Source organism: Mirounga angustirostris, unplaced genomic scaffold (assembly GCF_029215605.1).
Source record: "Mirounga angustirostris isolate CCGP_5_RB_7025 unplaced genomic scaffold, mMirAng1.0.hap1 SCAF_15, whole genome shotgun sequence".
Classification (NCBI taxonomy): Eukaryota; Metazoa; Chordata; class Mammalia; order Carnivora; family Phocidae; genus Mirounga; species Mirounga angustirostris.
The window spans coordinates 71,046,644-71,067,164 of NW_026991723.1; the positions used below are offsets into that span (position 1 = coordinate 71,046,644).

Sequence of the window (20,521 nt, forward strand, 5' to 3'; positions counted from 1 at the left end):
GAGTAGTAATTGATCATCAAGTGACAGGTAAAACCTCTGTGGAAAGTTGAAAAAGCAATTTAGTTGAATTGCAAGAATTTGCCCAGGAAAAGAGGTGATTTGGGGAAATTCGATGTGCATACCTTTTAAAATGCCTTTCAAGTCCTGCGTTTATAGAATCATCAAGGGTCTAAAGAAGTCAGGTTGGGTTTTTGTTTTTATTCAGTGTTTATTACTTCATTTTATGGAGGAAAGTTTCCTTGTGAATGTTTGGAATTCTAGCAGGTCCCTCCTGAATGTTAAGAGGTATTTTGTTTGTATTTAGCATTTATTTCCTTTTTGGACTTGGTCTTATCCATCTCTCACATTCAGCCCAGGGCCGGTCACAAAAGATGCACTTTAGTACTGTTTAAAGGAATAGCTAAAGCATTTAGTGGCCCAATCCTATGTTTCCTTTCAGAGACTGTGTAGAGAAATAAAGACTCTCAAAGAGTTTCAACCCAGAATGTCACAGGATAACGATAAGAACAGTTTGCCCTTTACAAAGCACCTTTATATATTTAATCTCATTAATTACTGACCACACTCCATTTTTCAGATGAGGAAACTGAGGTTCAGAGTGGGTAGGCAAGTTGCTCGCGTTTTCACAGCTGATTTGTCAAGCCCCACCTAGCCGAGCGCCAGAGACTACAGACTCTCCGCTGTCTTTCTAAGCCACATTTGGCCTCACATAGAGGTAGCCTGTGTTGAGCTATCCCCTGCCCTTGCCCACTTGACCTTTGAGGACACTGCCATCTAAGGCATGTGGGAGAGGCAGCCCTTCCCTACTGGCAGTGTCACCACGTGGAGCCCAAGCATCTGGCCCGCGCTAGAAGGCGGCCTGAACACTCGGTGGCCACAGCCCGCACGTCACAGCACGTGCTTGGGGCCCGCTTTCTGCCAGAGGCCCCTCTGCTGGCTGGCACTGGCGCCACCTTGCCCTGCTCAGACTCCACAGAGAGCGCGCGTCCACCCCGGAGCCAGCCGTGCGCCCTAGCCGCTCGCCGTGCGCCCGCGCCCCAGGTGCCCACCCGCACGCGCGCTCCCCGTCGGCGCCTTAGGGTCCCCACCTCCCCCGCGGCGACAGCCCGGCGTCGCCTGCCCGCCTAGAGCCACGGGGGGCGGTGGCCGCAGGTCCCCCCACACCCCAGGGGCGGAGCGAGGCGGCGAGACGTCAGGGCGGAGGACCTGCGCGGGGCGGGCGCGCCCTCCCGGCGGTTGCCGGTGGCCCGCGTCCCCGACTGGCGCGGCGGCGCTGGGGCGCATCTAGGCGCCCGGGCGGGCTGGGGCCGGAGGCTGAGCCGCGGTGAGCCAGCGGTGCGCGCAGCTCTGCCCGCCACCCGCCCCCCTCCCCCAGCGGATCCCGGCCGCCCCTCGGCTCTCCGCCGGGCTTCTAGCGCAGCCCCCCGGGGTGCCCATCCATTTCCTGGGGTGACTACAGCGTGTGTCTTGTTTTTCTTTCTTCCCCCCGTCCCTGTGTGCCCTTCTCCAGGATGGCAGAGGCGGAGTTGCACAAGGAAAGGCTGCAAGCCATAGCAGTAAGTCCACTTTCATTTTATTTTCTTGCTCTATTGTCTGGGATGGAAGGGGACCCCGAGTGTTTCGGGGCCATCGACATTCCAGCATGTGTTTGGGGGATAAAAGTCGGTCAAGGCTCAGCTACGCGCTTTTTCTTTTATACGTCTGTGGAAAGAAACCCCCAGGGCGCGCTTTGGGCTGGGGATTTGAATGTGGAAGATTGGCTTAGAAATAAGATGCTGGCTACTGGGCTTTGGGAAAAGACCAGACTCATGGGGGTGGGGGTGGGGCGATTCTTGGAATATCATCACCCAGTGATCGGTCCTACTCTGACTGCATCCACTGGAGAAACGAGAGAACGGCGACCAGAACAGTGGCTGCCACCCTTCCTGCGGAAGCTGTTCGGTCTCCTAAGTGGGAAACCAGCAGTCAGCTCCACCGCCAGCCCCGCGGTCCTGAAACCCGGGGTGTTCATTTTCCCTGTGCTCTTTGATATTGACAAGGACATTGGCACAAGCCTCCATTCTGGAGGGGTCTGGGGACTTCTAACGACTGGGTCCTGGGCATAATATTCCAAGAGAGCATCCTTCTTCGGGGGGTGGACAATCTGAAACCTATTATCAGGATACAAAGGAGCAACCAGTTTTGGCAAAGTTTACATGCACTTTGAGAAAAGTGTACCCTTGTGCATCTTGAGTAAAAAAGAGAACTTTCTGGGACTGTGTAGATTTGAGCAATCTTGCCACAGTGTTGTCAATGATCCACAGATGTGGTATTTTTACTGGAGCCACCACAGCTGGATTATATATTTCCTTTGCAGATGAGGGAATGATTACTGCTGCTATATGAAATAATAACAATTAAAAGAGAAGGTCTGTTCACATATTGGCATAAAAGAAGCTCCAGACGTTCTTCTACCTAAGTACCTTTTTTTTTTTTTTTGGTCCAGGAGTTCTCTGGAAACACATATAAATTTGTCAGAGAAATAGTGTGTAATGTTTTGGAAGCAAAGTATATTAAAGTGTTTTCAAAATCCTTTGGACAGATTCTTCATGAGGAAAATGCATACAGGCCCTTCGAAGTTTTAAAAGAATCATTTGATATGGTTCCCAGGGCACTGAGATCCTCTCTACCAACGTCTTCAAATTGTAAATGTCTTGGAGACTTGACCACTGAAGTGAGAGGGACATTAGTTGGCAGTGTTGAAATGCTACGGGTTTTTTATTTTGCTCGTTGGGCAATCTTTGAACTTGGTCCTTCAGAACTCAGGAAAGCTGGGGGTTTTTTTGTTTGTTTTTTCTCTTTTCCCTGTCCCTCTGTGCATGTGCATTTGGATGGTTAATGAAGTTGTTTATGCTTTCTAAAGCTAGTGGCAAGGCAGTGTGGCCTGTGTGTCATGGACTTGATAAGAATGGAGATATTCAGTTATTGGTGCCATGTAGCTAGTGGGTGTTTTATAGAAACTGAATAATAGGGCTGCTCCAGAAAACCTTCAGTTGCTCCCATAGACTGTGTGAGGGTTTCCAACAGTTGTCATGTTTTCTGCCTTTGCGCGAGCAGCTTTCCTGGATGCCTGAGGAACAGCTGAGCCTTGTGAAAGGACTTGCTCTCTGAACGGGGAGCCAGTAGCTGCTAACACTGGGGCCATCCCTTTCCAAAGGGGTTTGGGTAATCCCAGCAGGGGCCAAGTGGATTTTCAAGAAAGATTAAGCCAGTCTTTTAGAATTCTCTTGAGTGTATGATAAGTCTAAACACAAACACTTGTGTCTGTTCAGCTGTGGAATTGAGTTTGTCCTGGACCCAGGAAGGTGTTGATGAGTCTCATGAACATATCCGTCTCCATTAACATACGTGTTGGTTATTTGTTTGGATACACTAACAGTGAGAGGGAGAGGGAGAGAGAGAGAGAGAGAGAGAGAGAGAGAGAGGGAGAGAGAGAGAGAGAGGGAGAGAGAGAGAGAGACACTTAAGAAATGAGAGAGATTGGGCGCCTGGGTGGCTCAGTTGGTTAAGCGACTGCCTTCGGCTCAGGTCATGATCCTGGAGTCCCTGGATCGAGTCCTGCATCGGGCTCCCTGCTTGGCAGGGAGTCTGCTTCTCCCTCTGACCCTTCCCCCCTCATGTGCTCTCTCTCATTCTCTCTCTCTCAAATAAATAAATAAAATCTTAAAAAAAAAAAAAGAAAGAAATGAGAGAGATCAGCGGGTCTTGCGACCATATCAGTAAATAGTTCTGTGCTATGCTTTGGCCTAATGCACATTCTCCAAACTTGGCAAACCTTGCCTCTCTCTGCTGCCCTCCTGGAGTTCTCGGGGGACTGTCAGGAGGAAGCCCCCAAGCCTGCCTCCAGAGCCTAGCACTCCTGCAGTAGGTCTGGAAATGTGAAAGAGGAAGAGAACAAGTCCTTACCTCTTCGCCAACTTGGGTTCCTCTCTAAGAGGCGGAGCAGACAGACAAGGACTCTAGTCTGTGGGGTTGTGGGCAGTCTTTAGTCTGGACTGCTGTTCCTTCATCTGTACAATGAGCTCACACATTCTACCCACGGGCTCCTTGTAAGGTTTAGCTCTGATACAGATGAAGTACCTGGCATGTGGTTGTCATTAGATGGTATGGAGGCAGAATCCCCGAGTCCCCGATTCCTGTCCATAGCACTGCCTTGTACCATGAGGCTTAGAGGCAACACCTTTGAAGTACAGAGTCTGAATAGCCTTTTACATTTTGCTCTTTAATTCTGACTAAAGGTCAGGGCTGTGTCCAGCATCAGTTCCTCCAGCTGCTTCAGGCGCAGGTGCAGAGCTGTCACCCGAGGACTCATCCATCCATTTGTTCAGCAGGTACTTAAGTGTGCCTCCTCTGGGAAGGTACTATCAACACCAAAAAGTCAGTGTCCCCACATTTCAACCATCACAGGGAAGATACTACCTTTTACTTATGACCTGAAAGGACAGATGTCCTGTGACCCATTGGTCACATGGTCATCTGGGATTTTTTTTTTTTACCCCCAAGGGAATGAAATACTCAGAAACTGTGGTACTTTAATTGAATCTTCCAGTTGAATCCAGAGCCTTATCAATGAGAAAAGATGGATCTCATCCTACCTCTTGCCAAAAGAAGAGCAAGTGCGTCTTTGACAACTTTCTCTACTCGCAGGCTCTCCTTCCACCTGTAAGGACACCCCCAAAGTGGTAATTTCAGAAGATAGCAAAACGTTTCTGTAGCAGAATGAATGTGAATAATAATTCCAAAGAATAATACTACAATTGCCATTTATTGAACATTATCTATTCAGCAAGGCACTGTGTGATCTGCTTTTTTTTTTTTTTACCCTTAAGTTTTTAATAATCGAAAGGAGAAACACACATGAACCATTACATACAGTGCCAGGAGTACTTATGCAAATGAGCACTCCTGTGGAGCAGGTAAACCAACCTCAAGGAGCTGTGGAACATTCCCCAGAGAGGAGGCACTGGAGCAAGTCCTGAAGCCTGGGTAAAATCACATGTTACATAATAACCTTCCTAATTAGCAGAAGGCATTTATTTGTTTATCGTTAGTTCTATTATTATTTATTTGGAACAGTTAATATGAGAAAGGAAAAGCCAAAAGCATGAAGAAGTTCAGTCAGTAGCTAAAGGCACAAACTCGGTAATAAGACGAAAGTGCATTTTAACACACATTATGTCATTTAATACTAATAAATGTCATTTGATACTAATAAACTGATGAGGCAGGAACTACTATATTATCCACATTTTATAGATAAAGAGCCCAGCATTAACAGATGGTGTCAGGGCCAGAATTTGAACCCATGCTTCAGGGCACTGGAGCCCCTATATTGACTACTGCCCCGAATTGCTACTCCCAAGATGGTGGCAATCTTCCGCTTTTCCTCTGAGCACACTGTGCAGGTGGTTCCAACAGCCTCAGTGGGAGCCAACAAGGGAGAAGCAGGCTGATTCAGTAGCACTGGGAAAGGCCAAACCGGGAGGCCCACGTTGTTTTGAGAGTCTTCCAAGCTGGGTTTCAGTGCACAGAAATGTCTGATGTACTTTCTAACTGAATGAGTAACACTCCCATGGGAAAGGAGCTATGGTGTCTCAATGGAAATCAGCTTTGGGAGAGGATGTTGTTATGTCTGCACGTCCGAGAGGAAGAAGGTCTTCCTTGGGCATGTGGGAAGATAAGTACATGTTGCAGAGGTCAGCGTGCGTCAAAGCCCACAGAGCCATGTGGACAAGGCCTCGGCCTCCGCCAGGGACCAGCATGAGCATGTTCACAAATATGGAAGGTCAACCCAACCTACACATGCTTTCTAGAGAATTTTGTCATTTAATAAGAACCCACTCTGTGGACTAATAAAAATGATCTTTTGTATCTGTACGCCGGCTTACAACATACAGACACCTGCGTAGGTTACCTTAATTCTGAGCTGTGTGGGGCAGGCCTCAGTATCTTCACTTCACAGTTGAGGATACAGAGATATCCAAGCTCACAAAGTGAGCTGTGGATGAGTTGTATTAAGTCCAGTCTCTCCTGACTCCCAATTCCTTGTATTAGTGGCACATCTAGTTTGGAGGGGGTACCCTGATAAGACTGGGGGCTGCCACAAGGATCCTCCTGAGCTAGAGTCCTAGGGTCAGAAGGAGAGGGATGAGCTTGTGGGTATGTGGGCCTGGATGTGCCTCCATGAAATCTGCCCCTTTGGGGATCTCACTTAGGCCTCCGCTCTGTCTTGAAACTCTCCCACAGTTTAGTGGGTCTGTGGCTCCGACCTGATCCCATTCTATGTCCCAAGAAGGCCTGGATGTTAGGTGGGTGGCTTAGGCTGGCTCAGCGTGCACTTGCAAAGAAACACTTTTGGCATTTCCTTGGATTCATGTCTCACTGCCTCTTCTTGCCTTGAGATGATAGGGCCTTGAATATCACCAGGGTTAGAATATGGGACCAGGCGCTGGGGTGCCAATCAGCCTGCGTTTGATCCAGGCCACTTAGGTTGGTCTGCATAGCCTGGGCAAAAGTCCTGGCTGCAATTTCCACGTGATCCAGCCCAGTCCAGCTTCCCAAGTTAGGGACCCCTCAGAGGATTTAGAGATCCAAACCCCAAGTAAAACAAAAACAAAAACAAAAAAACCCGATTCTTGAAGGGACCATCCCCGTACATGTCCCTTGTGAACTTGTGTCATTGGCAGGTAGCTGGCAAAGGAAAGAAGAATTGAAGATCCTGGCCACTCGTTGCTATCGTCCTCCATCTCAGAGATGTGGGTGATACCCTGCTTCTAAAATTTCCTGTTAAGACCTAAATGATGGTTTGCTCAGGATATCGGTGCTGAGGAAGATTTCACCCCAGCTGAGTCTGCAGGGCCACCCAGGAGATAGGAGCCACCGTGGGCTCATTTAGGGTCATTGCCAGGTCTGAGAGTGCCCGGGCAGGCCTCACACAAACCCGTGCAAGGGTCATACACCTCTCTGGCCACTTATTTGGACCTCTGAGTATTTCAGGCTTTAGCCTCTCAGGACAAAGAGCAGCTGCCCTGGCAAGGGCCCTGAGAAAGAATAGCAGTCATCATTAAAAAGTCATCATAAAAAAAGCCAAGCAGGGGGGCTTGTGGGTTATGATTTGTCAATATTTAAGGGAAATCAGGGCTCAGTACTGGTGCTTCTGTATTTCTTCTGGGCTGCCCAACACTTTTGGGACCCCTGCTGTTGGTCCTTTGAACTACCCGCATTTCATCACTGATCCCTTTTGGGAATGTTGTTCAACTCGCTTGACAATAATCATCATGTGGTGTGACATTGATGGAGACAGCAAATGGGCACTGCTGCAGGGAGACAGTGGTCCCCTGGGCTGGTGTGCCTCACACGGCCTGGCGAGTTAGAAGCAAGGCTTCTGGGGTCCGAAAGCCTTGGCTCAAGTCCTGACTTTTCTTTTAGTATCTGTATGACCTCACTGTCCCTCGTTTTCCTTATCAGTAAGATGGGGATAATGATAATACCTATCTCATGGAATTGTTGTGAAGGTTATTTGAGAAACTTCATGGGACATGCTCAGAGCAAGGACTCAGAAAGCACTCAGCCAAAGTTCTCTAATTATAAGTGAATCAAGGAATCATAACTCATGGATCTTTAAACAGAAAATGGACACAAAGAATGGAAAATGGAATTCTATTAACTTCAACATTTTTGCCAAGCTTGGAAATTTCAGATGAACATAGTAGCTACATGAGCATTTCTAGTAATAGATACTAATAATAACAGGGAAAAGCATTGTTTATAGTGGATAGGAGTTGCATATTTAAAGGCTCCAGGGGCCAACGTGTAACATCGAGGCTGAGGGGGCAGCAGTGAGGACCTGGAGAGCAGATGCCACTTCTCAGTTAGGATCCAGTGAATTTATACCGTGTGAGGATGTGAGTTCTATGTTGTCACATCCACTCATCTTCTAGAGAGGTAAGAAATCTGCTTTTTGAAAATGTGAGATCTCCCATTTAAGAAAGAACTAATTTCAAAACTTTAAAAAAAATTTCTGGACACAACAAAATTCCTTTGGGTCAACAGGTCAACCTTTTGTGACCTCCAGATGTAGGTAGAGCTTTGAACTTTACGATGTGCTTTTCTTATGCATGGACTTATTTGGGTTTCGTGAGGATACTGTGAAGTAGTACGTCCAGCACCCTGTAGGTGTTTCATAATGTTAGAAAATCAGGGTGTATTTTCACCAGGGCTTTGTGAGTTTGGTGCCCAAATGTTTGGATTGTTGGAAAAACAGTGTGCATTTGCTGTATCTTTTTATATTAAGTGAGCTTTTGGTAATCACTAACATTTTTGTAACCCAGAATATTCACACCTTGGTGGGTGATTGCTCTCTCAAAATTAACAGAAAAATTTTAGACAGTCAGTACCTTGAGGTGGGGAATTCCTGTTCTAGAAGAATCTTTAGGAACAAGGTATACAGATCTGAGCCTCTCACATAAATCACCCAGGGTGTTTATATGATATCAGTTTATTACCAGCCTCACATAATAAACAATGTAGGGAGACCCAGCAGGGCTTAGGACTTCGGGTAATAGTGGCAACTGCCATTGGGCACAGACATTTTGCCAGGCAAGGTGTAGAATGGTGATTCTCAAACTTTAATGCATTAGGATCACCCGAGAGCTCCTTAAAACACAGGTTGCTGGCCCCCACTCGCAGGGTGTTTAAATCCCTAGGTCCGGGGTGGGTCTGAGAACTTGGATTTCTAATAAGTTCCCAGGATATGCTGTCCCCAGCTGCAGCTGCTGTTCTGGGGAACACAAGTGGAGAACCCTGGCAAAGGGATAGAAGATTAATGGGAAAGGATGATGGCGGCCTGGGTCTTCATCAGTGCCACGTGCCCATTGTGACATGTCCAGGGGTTTGTGTGGTGTGGATATCTTCAAGAGGCAAAGGGGAATAAAAGACCAAATTCAGTCTCAATCAGTGGGAGCCTAAACAAAGCTCAGTTTGAAAGTGATGCAGTGTGTTCCTCTCACATCAAGAGGCTGATCAAGAAGAGGTCTCTGTTTGGGTAGTTGTTTTAATTGATTTAAATATAATGAAATTTCTGTCTCTTGGTCACTTGAAGACACCTGTTTGAAGGGTATGCGTGGGACTGGCTGATTAAAACTATAGGCCACAAAATTCACGTAGGGGACACCTCAGTGAGACAAGAAGTCATGCAGTGGCGTAGATACCCAGCTGTACAGTAGGAGGCCTTTGAGAGGCGCATGGTACCTATTACAGCGCTGTAGATGGAGAGGTCCCATAGCCTACCAGGCGATCAACCCCTCCAACCCCCATGCCGGATTTGTGATACATCTGCTTCTCACGTGGCAACTCTAGTAGGATCCGGGATGAGCCGCAACTGAGACTCATTTACTCGATGGTGGTTAATGATCCTTCTAAGCCAGTCTGTGTGCACACGGGCATAGCTTGTCACTGGCATATCAAAGAGAAGTTTATTCTCGCAAAGATGTCGTACAAGCTTCCGTCACCCTGACTTATAGCATCCATTGTCTGAACCAACCCTTCACGTGCAGAAGGATTCAGGCTCACCCAGACTCTTCTCTGTCCTAAAACACAATGCACAGAGGCCGCACTGTACAGGACGAGGCCCAAGAGAACACGGACGGATTGTGGGTGATGGCCGCCCAGTGAGGGATACTTTGCAGTGGAATGTTCGCACATGAGTGCTGTGGGTTTGGGAGAATACTGCACAGCTGAGACCTATTTCTGACAGGAAATGCCAGCAGAAGCTGAGGTTTGTGTGGGGTTGTATGTGCTGGAGCTACATGTGCCCTTGGTGAATTCTTATGTCAGTGTTTTCCCTTCGTTTCTTGTTGGCTTAAAATCTTCAAAAGGAGATTACTAGGTTCATGAGAGAGGGAGAAAGACAGACAGAGACAACCTATAGCCTATTTTACATAATGCTTGAACGGATATAAAAAATGCTTTGCGGTTAGTCTTTGACCCTAGCTTCTGTTGCATCACATGAGCTTAGCCAGAAGATGGGAATAGCGAACCTGGTGCCTTTCCCTTGCATAAGATGGAAGGGGAAAGAAGAGCCATATGCATTCCCAAGATAAAAGCCCTACTTGTAGATGAAAAGACTGTGGGTCAGACCTCAGGACGCATCTTCCCGCCCATCATGCCCCGCCCCGCAGCTGAGTTCATTACCCTGCAGGATACTAGGCTCTTGACAGTCTGTGCCCTATGAAATGTCTTCAGGGCAGTTGTAAAACCTGCCCCTACTTTTTTGCTGAATTATACTGGTTTACTTACTATTCTAGGTGGGTGGGATTTCCCCCTCTCTTCTAAATTATAACCAGTCATCTGAGTATTCACTTTATTTTTAAATTCAGAGCTGAAACTTAAAACTTTGAGGGTTATAAAAAAATGTTATTCTTAAGAGAAAAACATATGCTTGAAAACTTAACCCCTTTGGTAGTAAGCAGGGGATCTTCTTTATCTGAGTTTGAGCAAAAATGGTGACAATTTTGAGGCCAGTGAATAGCACACAGGGCTCCAGGATTTGGGCAGCTCTGAGAGTATGCGTGTCCCATCTGTGATGTGAGAGAGAAGCTGGGATCTAGGAGATGTGCCTCTTGGCCGGGAGGCATAGAGCCTTCTCTGGGGCTTCTGGTTGGTCTCAAACACTTGAGTTTCTATGGCCTGATTTGCCAACTTGGGCTGATAATACCTGCCGCTTCTAATGGGGTGGGAAGTGCTACAAAAGTTTCCTTGTTCCAGTGGGACTGTGAGGCATGTATGACCTGAAAAGCCGAAAAGAGTAGAGCAGTTCCTCAAGAAATTAAAAATAGACCTGCCAGGTGGTCCAGCAATCTAATTCTAGCTCTTGGGTGTAGATCCAGAGGAAATAAAATCACTACTTTGAGGAGATAGCTGCACCTCTATATTCATTGCAGCATTATCTACAATAGCCAAGACATGGAAAAACCTAAGTGTCCGTTGTCAGATGAATGGATAAAGAAAATATGGTATATATTATAATGGCGTATTATTCAGCCTTAAAAAAGGAAGTTCTGCCGTTAGTGACAGCATGGATGGACCATAAAGGCATTATGCTACATGAAATAAACCAGATGCAGAAAGACAGATACTGTGTGATCTCACTTATACTTGAAATCTAAAAAAAAAAAAAAAAGTCACACTTATAGTAATACAGAGTGGAATGGCTTTTACTTGGGGTTGGGAGGTGGGGGCAAAGGGAGGATATTAATCAAGAGTACAACTTTAAGTTAGAAGATGAGTAAGTTCAGAAGACCTAATGTATAACATGATGACTAAGGTTCATGATAATGTGTTATATACTGGAAATTTGCTAAGAGAGTAGATCTCATGTGTTATCATCACACATACACACACACACACAAATGGCAACTATGTGAGGTGATGGATATATTAATTACGTTGATCGTGATAATCATTTCACAGTATATATGTATATCAAAACATTATGCACACTGTAAATATATATAATTCTTACTTGTCAATCATACTTCAATAAAGCTGGAAAAAAAGATCAGTTAAAAAAAATCTGAAAAGCTTGAAGCTAACATGAGTGACCCTGGAAGGAAACACTGCTTATCCAGGCTAACAAAAATACCCTGTGGGATAGTGATGAGCCTCTGAGGGCCCCATTTTTCTTTACCAGATGCTATACAGGCAGCCTTGTTCATGAATAGTAAAGTCTGAGCATATGTGTTCAACACGTAGTGCTATTCATCAAATAAAACTCGCAATGGAAGCTGAAGGATATATTTTTTTTAAGATTTTTTAATTAATTTATTTGACAGAGAGAGACACAGCGAGAGAGGGAACACAAGCAGGGGGAGCGGGAGAGGGAGAAATAGGCTTCCCGCTGAGCAGGGAGCCCGACGCGGGGCTCGATCCCAGGACCCTGCAATCATGACCTGAGCTGAAGACAGACGCTTAACGACTGAGCCACCCAGGCGCCCTGGATGCTGAATGATATTTAACAGTTGGTGGGATATGTCTGGTGAGGATGAGTCAAAAGGCAGAGCAGGGCCTGGAGGCTAGGATATACTCTCTAATGCCACCAACTACTAGAAATTAGACTCTAGTAGCCTGATCACCTCCATCCTTATTCACCTTGCAGTGAGAGTGATAGATACCTGATCAGTATTGGATCTGAGAGGGGAGAAGGAAGAAAAGTACTCACTCTGACCAACACAGAAAAGAGGAGGAGAAGGGGAAAGTAATTTCAATTGCTCAGCTACCCCCCCCCCCCCCCACCTTCCACCATCATCTCTGTCTGGACATGTCCGCTCCTACTGCCTCTGGGTGATTCCAGCTCTCTGTCTGCCCTAAGTCTGGGTCCACAGAGAAAAGCTGGAAGTAGACTGCCTTAGCAGAGGAGGGGCAGGTGTGGAACACCTCCCCTGTAGGGAGACAGGGCACCCCAGGGCTCTAAAAACAAGTAAACTGGGTGGCTCAGGTGTTGGGCGTCTGCCTTCGGCTCAGGTCATGATCCCAGGGTCCTGGGATTGAACCCCGCATCGGGCTCCCTGCTCTGGGAAGCCTGCTTCTCCCTCTCCCACTCTGCCTGCTTGTGTTCCCTCTCTCTCTGTGTCTCTCTCTGTCAAATAAATAAAATCTTTTTTTTTTTAAAGATTTTATTTATTTATTTGAGACAGAGAGAATGCGAAAGAGAGCACATGAGAGGGGGGAGGGTCAGCGGGAGAAGCAGCCTCCCTGCCGAGCAGGGAGCCCGATGCGGGACTCGATCCAGGGACTCCAGGATCATGACCTGAGCCGAAGGCAGTCGCTTAACCAACTGAGCCACCCAGGCGCCCAAATAAATAAAATCTTAAAAAAAAAAAAAAAAAAAAGTAAACTATGGCAACTTCATCCCATTGCTTTTTTTAGGGGAAGGGAGGAGGGGTCTCCCAGTTCCTGAGAGCTTCCCATGTGCCAGACACCCGGCTGCATGCGTGGTGTTAAAAACCCAGATGTGTATGGATTGCCAGGTTGACACAATGGCTGAGCTCTTGAGATTGTGGTGACCCAGAGAGGGTGGGCTCCTCAGGGGTAGACAGCACACAACCCTAGTTGACTGGTACTTTGTGGGAGCACATGCCCAGGATCTTCTGCTTTTTTAAAAGAACCTGGAAATCCAGCTTTTGAAGGAAGTCTGTTGATGTTTAAATGTTCACAACGATTTAAACACTGTGTGGGCCAAACCAAACATAATGAGATTTTTAACACAGTGTGGGCTGGATTCATTTCCCATCCCAATCGCCCCCCCCCGCCCCCCCCCCACCCCCCCAGGCCACCAGCTTTCTACTTCTGCCTTTCACAGCATATTTTATTTAATTGCCAGGAGTATGAGGAGGTGACAGGGTGGTAGTGTTACAGCTTAAAGCTAAGTGAGATGCAGATATGTTTAGGCATGTTGGGCAGATTGGTGGGTGGGCCTGTCAGAAACCCTCCAAGGGCCCTCGGGGATGGGGACCCTGTAAGAGAACCTTAGTCTCGGGTTAGAGTCAGGACTGCTATCTAAACCAGTTCCTTATGCAGCTTGCTGGATGAACTCGTGAATTCTCTGTAAGACATAACAACTGAAAGCGCTCTTTAAAAGAAAATTAACAGAGCACATGTGACCTTTTTGATGTATACTTCTCTGAATTTTTTTGAGGGGGGAGGGGCAGAGGGAGAGGAGAGACTCTTAAGCAGACTCCACAACCAGCACGGAGTCTGACCTCATGACCCTGAGATCCTGTCCTGAGCGGAAATCAAAAGTCAGATGTTTAACTGACTGAGCCACCCAGGCGCCCTTACTTCTCTGAATTTTAACACGTGCAGATTTGTGTAACCACCGACATAATCAGGATGCAGACAGTTCTGTCAGCCTCCAGTATTCCCAGAAGCACTGGTTTTAAGCTCCTCCAAACACTGGCATGTAAGTTGTTCTGCCTGCCCCCCACCTTGCACCCTGACTTTAACCAGAACAGGAAACTGGGGTTCCCAATTTCTGGTGGGTAACTCTTTCATAACAAGTACCCCTCCTAGACCTATAAATTCTCATTTGCTCCAATAATTACCTTCTGCTCCAGGCTGGCCCCTTTCTTCCCTAACCCCTATGAGTGTTACCACATTTAGCAACTAAAAATATAGGATGCCCAGTTATTGCATGGGACACACTTTCATACCAAAAAATTACGTGTTTATCTGAAATTCAGATTTAACTGGGCATCCTGTATTTTATCTGATGAGCCCATCACCTTCACATACATGTTGCATTCACCACCGATTTCAGAACCCGCTTCTTCTAGGGCTATGTTTCACTCATCTGTTTTAAGTGTGAAGATACTCCTTGGTTTTATTTATTTATTTTTTTAAAAAATTTTATTTATTTATTTGACAGAGAGACACAGCGAGAGGGGGAACACAAGCAGGGGGAGTGGGAGAGGGAGAAGCAGACTCCTGGCTGAGCAGGGAGCCCGATGCGGGGCTCGATCCCAGGACCCTGGGATCATGACCCGAGCTGAAGGCAGACGCTTAACGACTGACCCAGGCGCCCCTACTCCTTGGTTTTAAATAGTAACGTGTTTTTATAGGGAGATAGGGCACGTATTGGAAGGATAAGGGTGATTCATCAATACATTAACGTGTTTCCAAGAAATCCACCTGACCTATCTCTTCTGGTGAATAAGAAATGGCCTAATGTGTGTTGGAAGGAGAACAACTGAATTTCAGAAATTGGTACATTTCCCAGCCCCCCTTAACCCCCCCTCCCTCAGCCCAACCTTTGAATAATATCAAACTGCAGAGTCTAAACAAGGAGATCGCTCACACTGAGTGAGTTTAAAAATACCACTGGAATGCTAGCCGTCAGCAAGCCATATATCTTATACTGCATTGAGCAAGGTGGGGCCTTGTGGTGGGTTGCGAATGACTCATGCAGTGGCCACAACCAGATGATTCCCAGCCTGGGTTCTTTGGTCGAGAGTGCTGTGATGGTTGATTTATTTGTCTTGTTTGTTTGTTTGTTTATCAACTTTACTAGTGTGATTTTAGAATCACAGTGAGACAAGAAGGAAAATCAATGTTATATGGCAGCCAAAGAGTTAAGAACGAATGGAAATTCCAATTTTCTGTCTAGGCCAAGGGTCAGCAAACAATAGCCCACAGGCCAAATGTGGCCTGCAGCCTGTGTTTGTAAGGCCTGTGAGCCGTAGGTGGCTGTTACATTTATAAAAGAAGGGAAAACGATCTTTTAAGGAATATTTCATGACATGTGAAAATTATGTCAAGTTCAGATTTCAACGTGTGCACATAAAGTTTATCAGAACATGGCCATTCCCATTCACTTTGTGTGTTGTCTAGGGCTAACTTCATGCTATTAACAGCACAGTTGAGTAGTTCCAGCAGAGACCATGTGGCCTGCAAAGCCTGCAATATTTATTATCTGACCCTTTCCAGAAAAATTTCTCTGTCTTCTGCTCCAGATAACATATCTTCTATGGTCGTGTCTTGCCATTAAGGATCTGGGTATCTTTTACCTTAAAGAAGTAACTGTTGTCTTGTTGCTGGTGGTCCAGAACAATAAAGCATCTCAGACACGCTTGTACTGTTTTCTGGGCTGCCATGATGACAGGCTTATACTCACTGAAGAGCTCACATGCGAGTTTTGTGACTAGAATTTTCTTATATCCTTGCTATCTAAGCCAACTGCATATTGTTTCCTTTTGAAAGCCGGAAACCCTGATCTCTTAGAGGTAATGGTTTGGCCCATCTAAAAATAAATCATTACATTTAAAACAATTTTTTTTTTTTTTCTAGTGACAGGGACTGAGAAGGTAGAGGAAAACCACTGGTGATTCTCCAGGTCATTTTTCTTTTTCCTCAGAAATTGCCAGAATCCTCCTTCTGCTCTCTCTGAGGATTTTGAGGGTGAAGTGTCAGAGTGGGAGTCAGAGAACACATCTACCACATTCCCTGAGTCCAAGCAGGAAGCCAGTGAACCGTGGCTTCTGACCAGCTGCCCTGTCATTGGTTAGCACTTCATGGAGGGTTAGTTACCTCCTGGAACCCAGAGGGTCACTGCCGTCAATGCAAATGAAGTGACCGTCAGTTAAACCTGATGGTGGCCTACGGTAGCAGATCCTCACTGGCCTCTCTGAATCAAGTGTTTCCTTTCTGCTCTCTTGGCTTTCTTGTTCAGAAGGCCCAGCCGCGCCCATGAAAGCTGGTGGGTGCACCCCAGCCCTGCACTCTCCTGTGGCCTCTGACAGCCGGTGGGAACATGCACTCCACACAAGGGATGCTCTGTGATCACCTGCCTCTGGTGGCCAGGGGGCCCTACATTCCTAGTTCCACAGAACTGTAACAATTAGAGAGACAGTTCTTAACAGGCCAACATCCCCAGGGCACAACACAGACAGCAGATTGAAACATACCCCCAGTCTTGTGGTGAAAAAGCCCATTTACTTGTCTGGAGCTTCAGCCTGAGGGGCAGACTTCGGGTTTGCCACACATGGAGAAGCTACAGAAGGACCCTCAGAGAGCGTAGGCTGGGGGATGCCATCTTTGTGCTCTCCCTTGACCTCACTGCAGCTCACTGGTACTTCTCAGAAAGGAGCTTACACACTCGTCTGAAGCCCTGGTTTTTGCAACTGTCATCCAGGGGGCACCTCTAGATTACCTGGTCTGGAGGCCAGGAGGGTTTACAATTGGGGTCCCATGGGGCTGTATATATTTACATGCTTTATTTTTTTCTGTTTTTATTTTTAAAGATTTTTTTTTTTAAATTTGGTTATTTGAGAGAGAGGGAGAGAGAGGGGCAGAGGGAGAGGGAGAAGTAGACTCCCTGCTGAGCGGGGAGCCCAATATGACACAGGGCTCAATCCCAGGACCCTGGGATCATGATCTGAGCCTAAGGCAGACCCTTAACTGACTGAGCCACCCAGTTGCCCCTATTTGCATACTTTAAAAGCTGCTGCCTGAGGATCTGGCTTTCAATCAGCCTGAAACTAGATGCTGACTGAGATCCCTCCTTTTGGAACACTGACAGGTCTTGACACACCGTTAACAACTAGGACTTATCAAGAATAAATCAGGCTGCTTAGACAGTCTCAATTCAACAATATATTACAAGGATCATACACCATCATCAAGTGGGATTTATTCCAGGGATACTAGGATGGTTCAACATCCATAAATCAATCAACTTGATATACCTCATTAATAAAATGAAGGATAAAAATTATAAGATCATCTCATTAGATGTTAAAAAAGCATGTGACAAAATTCAACATCCATTTATGATAAAGATTCTCAACAAAGTGGGTGTAGAGGGAATGTACCTCAACATAATAAAAGGCCACATATGACAAGCCCACAGCTAACATCATACTCAATGATGAAAAGCTGATAATGTTCACTCTAAAATCAGGAGCAAGACAAGGATGCCCACTCTTGCCATTTTTATTCAACATAGTATTAGATGTTTTACCCAGAGCAATTAGGCAAGAAAAAGAAATAAAAGGCATCCAAATTGGAAAGGAAGAAGTAAAACAGTCATTATTTGTGGATGACATGGTTTTATATATAGAAAACCTAAAGGCTTCACCAAAAAACTGTTAGAACTAATAAAAGAATTCAGTAATGTTACAGGGAACAAAATCAATGTACGAAAATCTGTTGGATTTCTATATACTAACAATGAACTATCAGAAAGAGAAATTTAGAAAACAATACCATTTGCAATTGCATCAAAAAGAATAAAATACCTAGAAATAAAATTTAACCAAGGAAGTGGAAGACCTTTATACTGAAAACTCTAAGACATTGATAAAAGAAATAGAAGAAGACACAAATAAATAGAAATTTCATGCCAATGGATTGGAAGAATTAATATTGTTAAAATGTCCATATTACCCAAAGCAATCTATAGACCCAGTACGATCCCTATCAAAATCCCAGTGCCATTTTTTATAGAACTCAAACAAACAATCATAAAATTTGTATGGAACCACAAAAGATGCAGAATAGCCAAAGCAATCTTGAGAAAGAGGAAGAAGGCTGGAAGCATCATACACCCTCATTTCAAATTATAGTACAAAGCCATTGTACTCAAAACAGTATGGTATTGGCATAAAAACAGACATGTAGCTCAATGGAACACAATAGAGAGCCAAGAAGCAAACCCATGCATATATGGTCAATTATGACAAAGGAGGCAAAAATATACAATGGGGAAAGGACAGTCTCCTTTTTTTTTCTTGAAGAATAAAATCGATAGGTTTTATTTTACTCTAATATATAGACCCCCAGCCCTCAACAGTGAGAAAATACACTTTATTTTCAAAAACATGTGAACATAGCCACAAAATTTGAACATGTATCATATAATAAAGAAACCTCAACTGATTTTAATCTGTTGGTATTATCAAGACCAGTGAAAATGATAGAATTTATTTATTTTTTTAAAGTAAGACTATTTTCTTTCTTTCTTTCTTTCTTTTTTTTATTATAAGTAATACATGAGAGACTCTGGATTCTGGGAAACAAACTGAGGGTTACAGAAGGGAGGGGGGTTGGGGGATGGGGTAACCAGGTGATGGGTAATAAGGAGGGCATATGCTGTGATGAGCACTGGGTGTTATATGCAACTAATGAATCATTGAATACTACATCAAAAACTTATGTACTATATAATGGCTAACTGGACATAATAAAAAAAAAAGTAATACATGGAAGTAAGGGCAAAAATGAACTGTCGGGACTTCATCAAGATAAAAAGCTTTTGCACAGCAAAGGAAACAGTGAACAAAACCAAAAGACAACCGACAGAATGGGAGAAGGTATTTGCAAATGACGTATCAGATAAAGGGCTAATCCAAAATCTATAAAGAACTTATCAAACTCAACACCCAAAGAACAAATAATCCAATCAAGAAATGGGCAGAAGAACAGATATTTTCCGAAGAAGACATCCAAATGGCCAACAGACACATGAAAACATGCTCAACATCACTCGGCATCAGGGAAATACAAATCAAAACTTTAATGAGACACCACCTCACACCAGTCAGAATGACTAAAACTAACAAGTCAGGAAATGACAGATGTTGGCGAGGATGCGGAGAAAGGGGAACCCTCCTACACTGTTGGTGGGAATGCAAGCTGGTGCAGCCACTCTGGAAAACAGTATGGAGGTTCCTCAAAAAGTTGAAAACAGAGCTACCCTATGACCCAGCAATTACACTACTGGGTATTTACCTCAAAGATACAAATGTAGTAATCTGAAGGGGCACATGCACCCCAATGTTTATAGCAGCAATGTCCACAATAGCCAAACTATAGAAAGAGCCAAGATGTCCATCAACAGATGAATGGATAAAGATGTGGTATAGATATATACAATGGAATACTATGCAGCCATCAGAAAATGAAATCTTGCCATTTGCAATGATGTGGATAGAACTAGAGGGTATCATGATAAGTGAAATAAGTCAATCAGAGAAAGATAAGTATCATATGATCTCACTGATATGAGGATTTGAGAAACAAGACAGAGGATCATAGGGGAAGGGAGGGAAAAATGAAACAAGATGAAACCAGAGAGGGAGACAAACCATAAGAGACTCTTAATTTCAGGAAACAAATTGAGGGTTGCTGGAGTGGAGGGGGGTGGGAGGGATGGGGTGGCTGGGTGATGGACATTGGAAAGGGGATGTGCTATGGTGAGTGCTGTGAATTGTGTAAGATTGATGAATCACAGACCTGTACCCCTGATAGAAATAATACATTATATGTTAATAAATAAATAAATAAATAAAAGGGTAAAAAAAAGTAATAACATGAATACAGCCTCACTTTAAGACATTAAGTCATTCAAACAACAGAAAAACAGCCTCACTTCTTTTTCCCCACTAGAAAATGCTATTTTAAAAAAATGATTTTTAATTTAAATTTTAGGTAGTTAACATACAGTGCAATATTGGTTTCTGGAGTAGAATTAAGTGATTCATCACTTACATGTGATATTCAGTGCTCATCAAAACAAGTGCCCTCCTTACTACCCATCCCCCATCTAGCCCATTCCCCACCCACCTCCCTACAGCAACCCTCAGTTTTTTTCTCTCTCATTATGAGTCTGTTATGGCTTGTTTCCCTCTCTCCCTTTTTTCTTTTCCCTCTCTTCCGCTATGATCCTCTGTTTTGTTTCTTAAATTCCACATATGAGTGAGATCATATGATAATTGTCATTCTCTGATTGACTTACTTCACTTAGCCTAATACCCTCTAGTTCCATCCATATCATTGCAAATGGCAAAATTTCATTCTTTTTGATGGCTGAGTAATATTCCATTATATATATGTGTGTGTGTGTATATACAATACACATGTATTGTGTGTATATATATATATATATATATATATATATATATATACACACACAACATCTTTATCCATTCAT

The 20,521-nt window shown here is 44.7% G+C and overlaps 1 protein-coding gene across 5 annotated transcripts in view; it reads left to right on the forward strand.

Moving 5' to 3' along the window:
- The first annotated feature begins 1,406 nt into the window (after positions 1-1,406).
- PALM2AKAP2 (PALM2 and AKAP2 fusion) overlaps positions 1,407-20,521 on the forward strand; it is a 330,921-nt gene continuing 311,806 nt past the window's right edge. For 3 of the 5 annotated variants that reach the window (XM_045882884.3, XM_045882881.3, XM_045882886.3), the window contains exon 1: positions 1,420-1,556. In XM_045882884.3, coding sequence (XP_045738840.1) covers positions 1,512-1,556 — 45 coding nt within the window. In that variant the 5' untranslated portion in view covers positions 1,420-1,511. Of the gene's footprint in view, positions 1,557-20,521 lie in introns of all 5 variants that reach the window. The other 2 variants (XM_045882883.3, XM_054509339.2) reach the window with 2 other exon arrangements.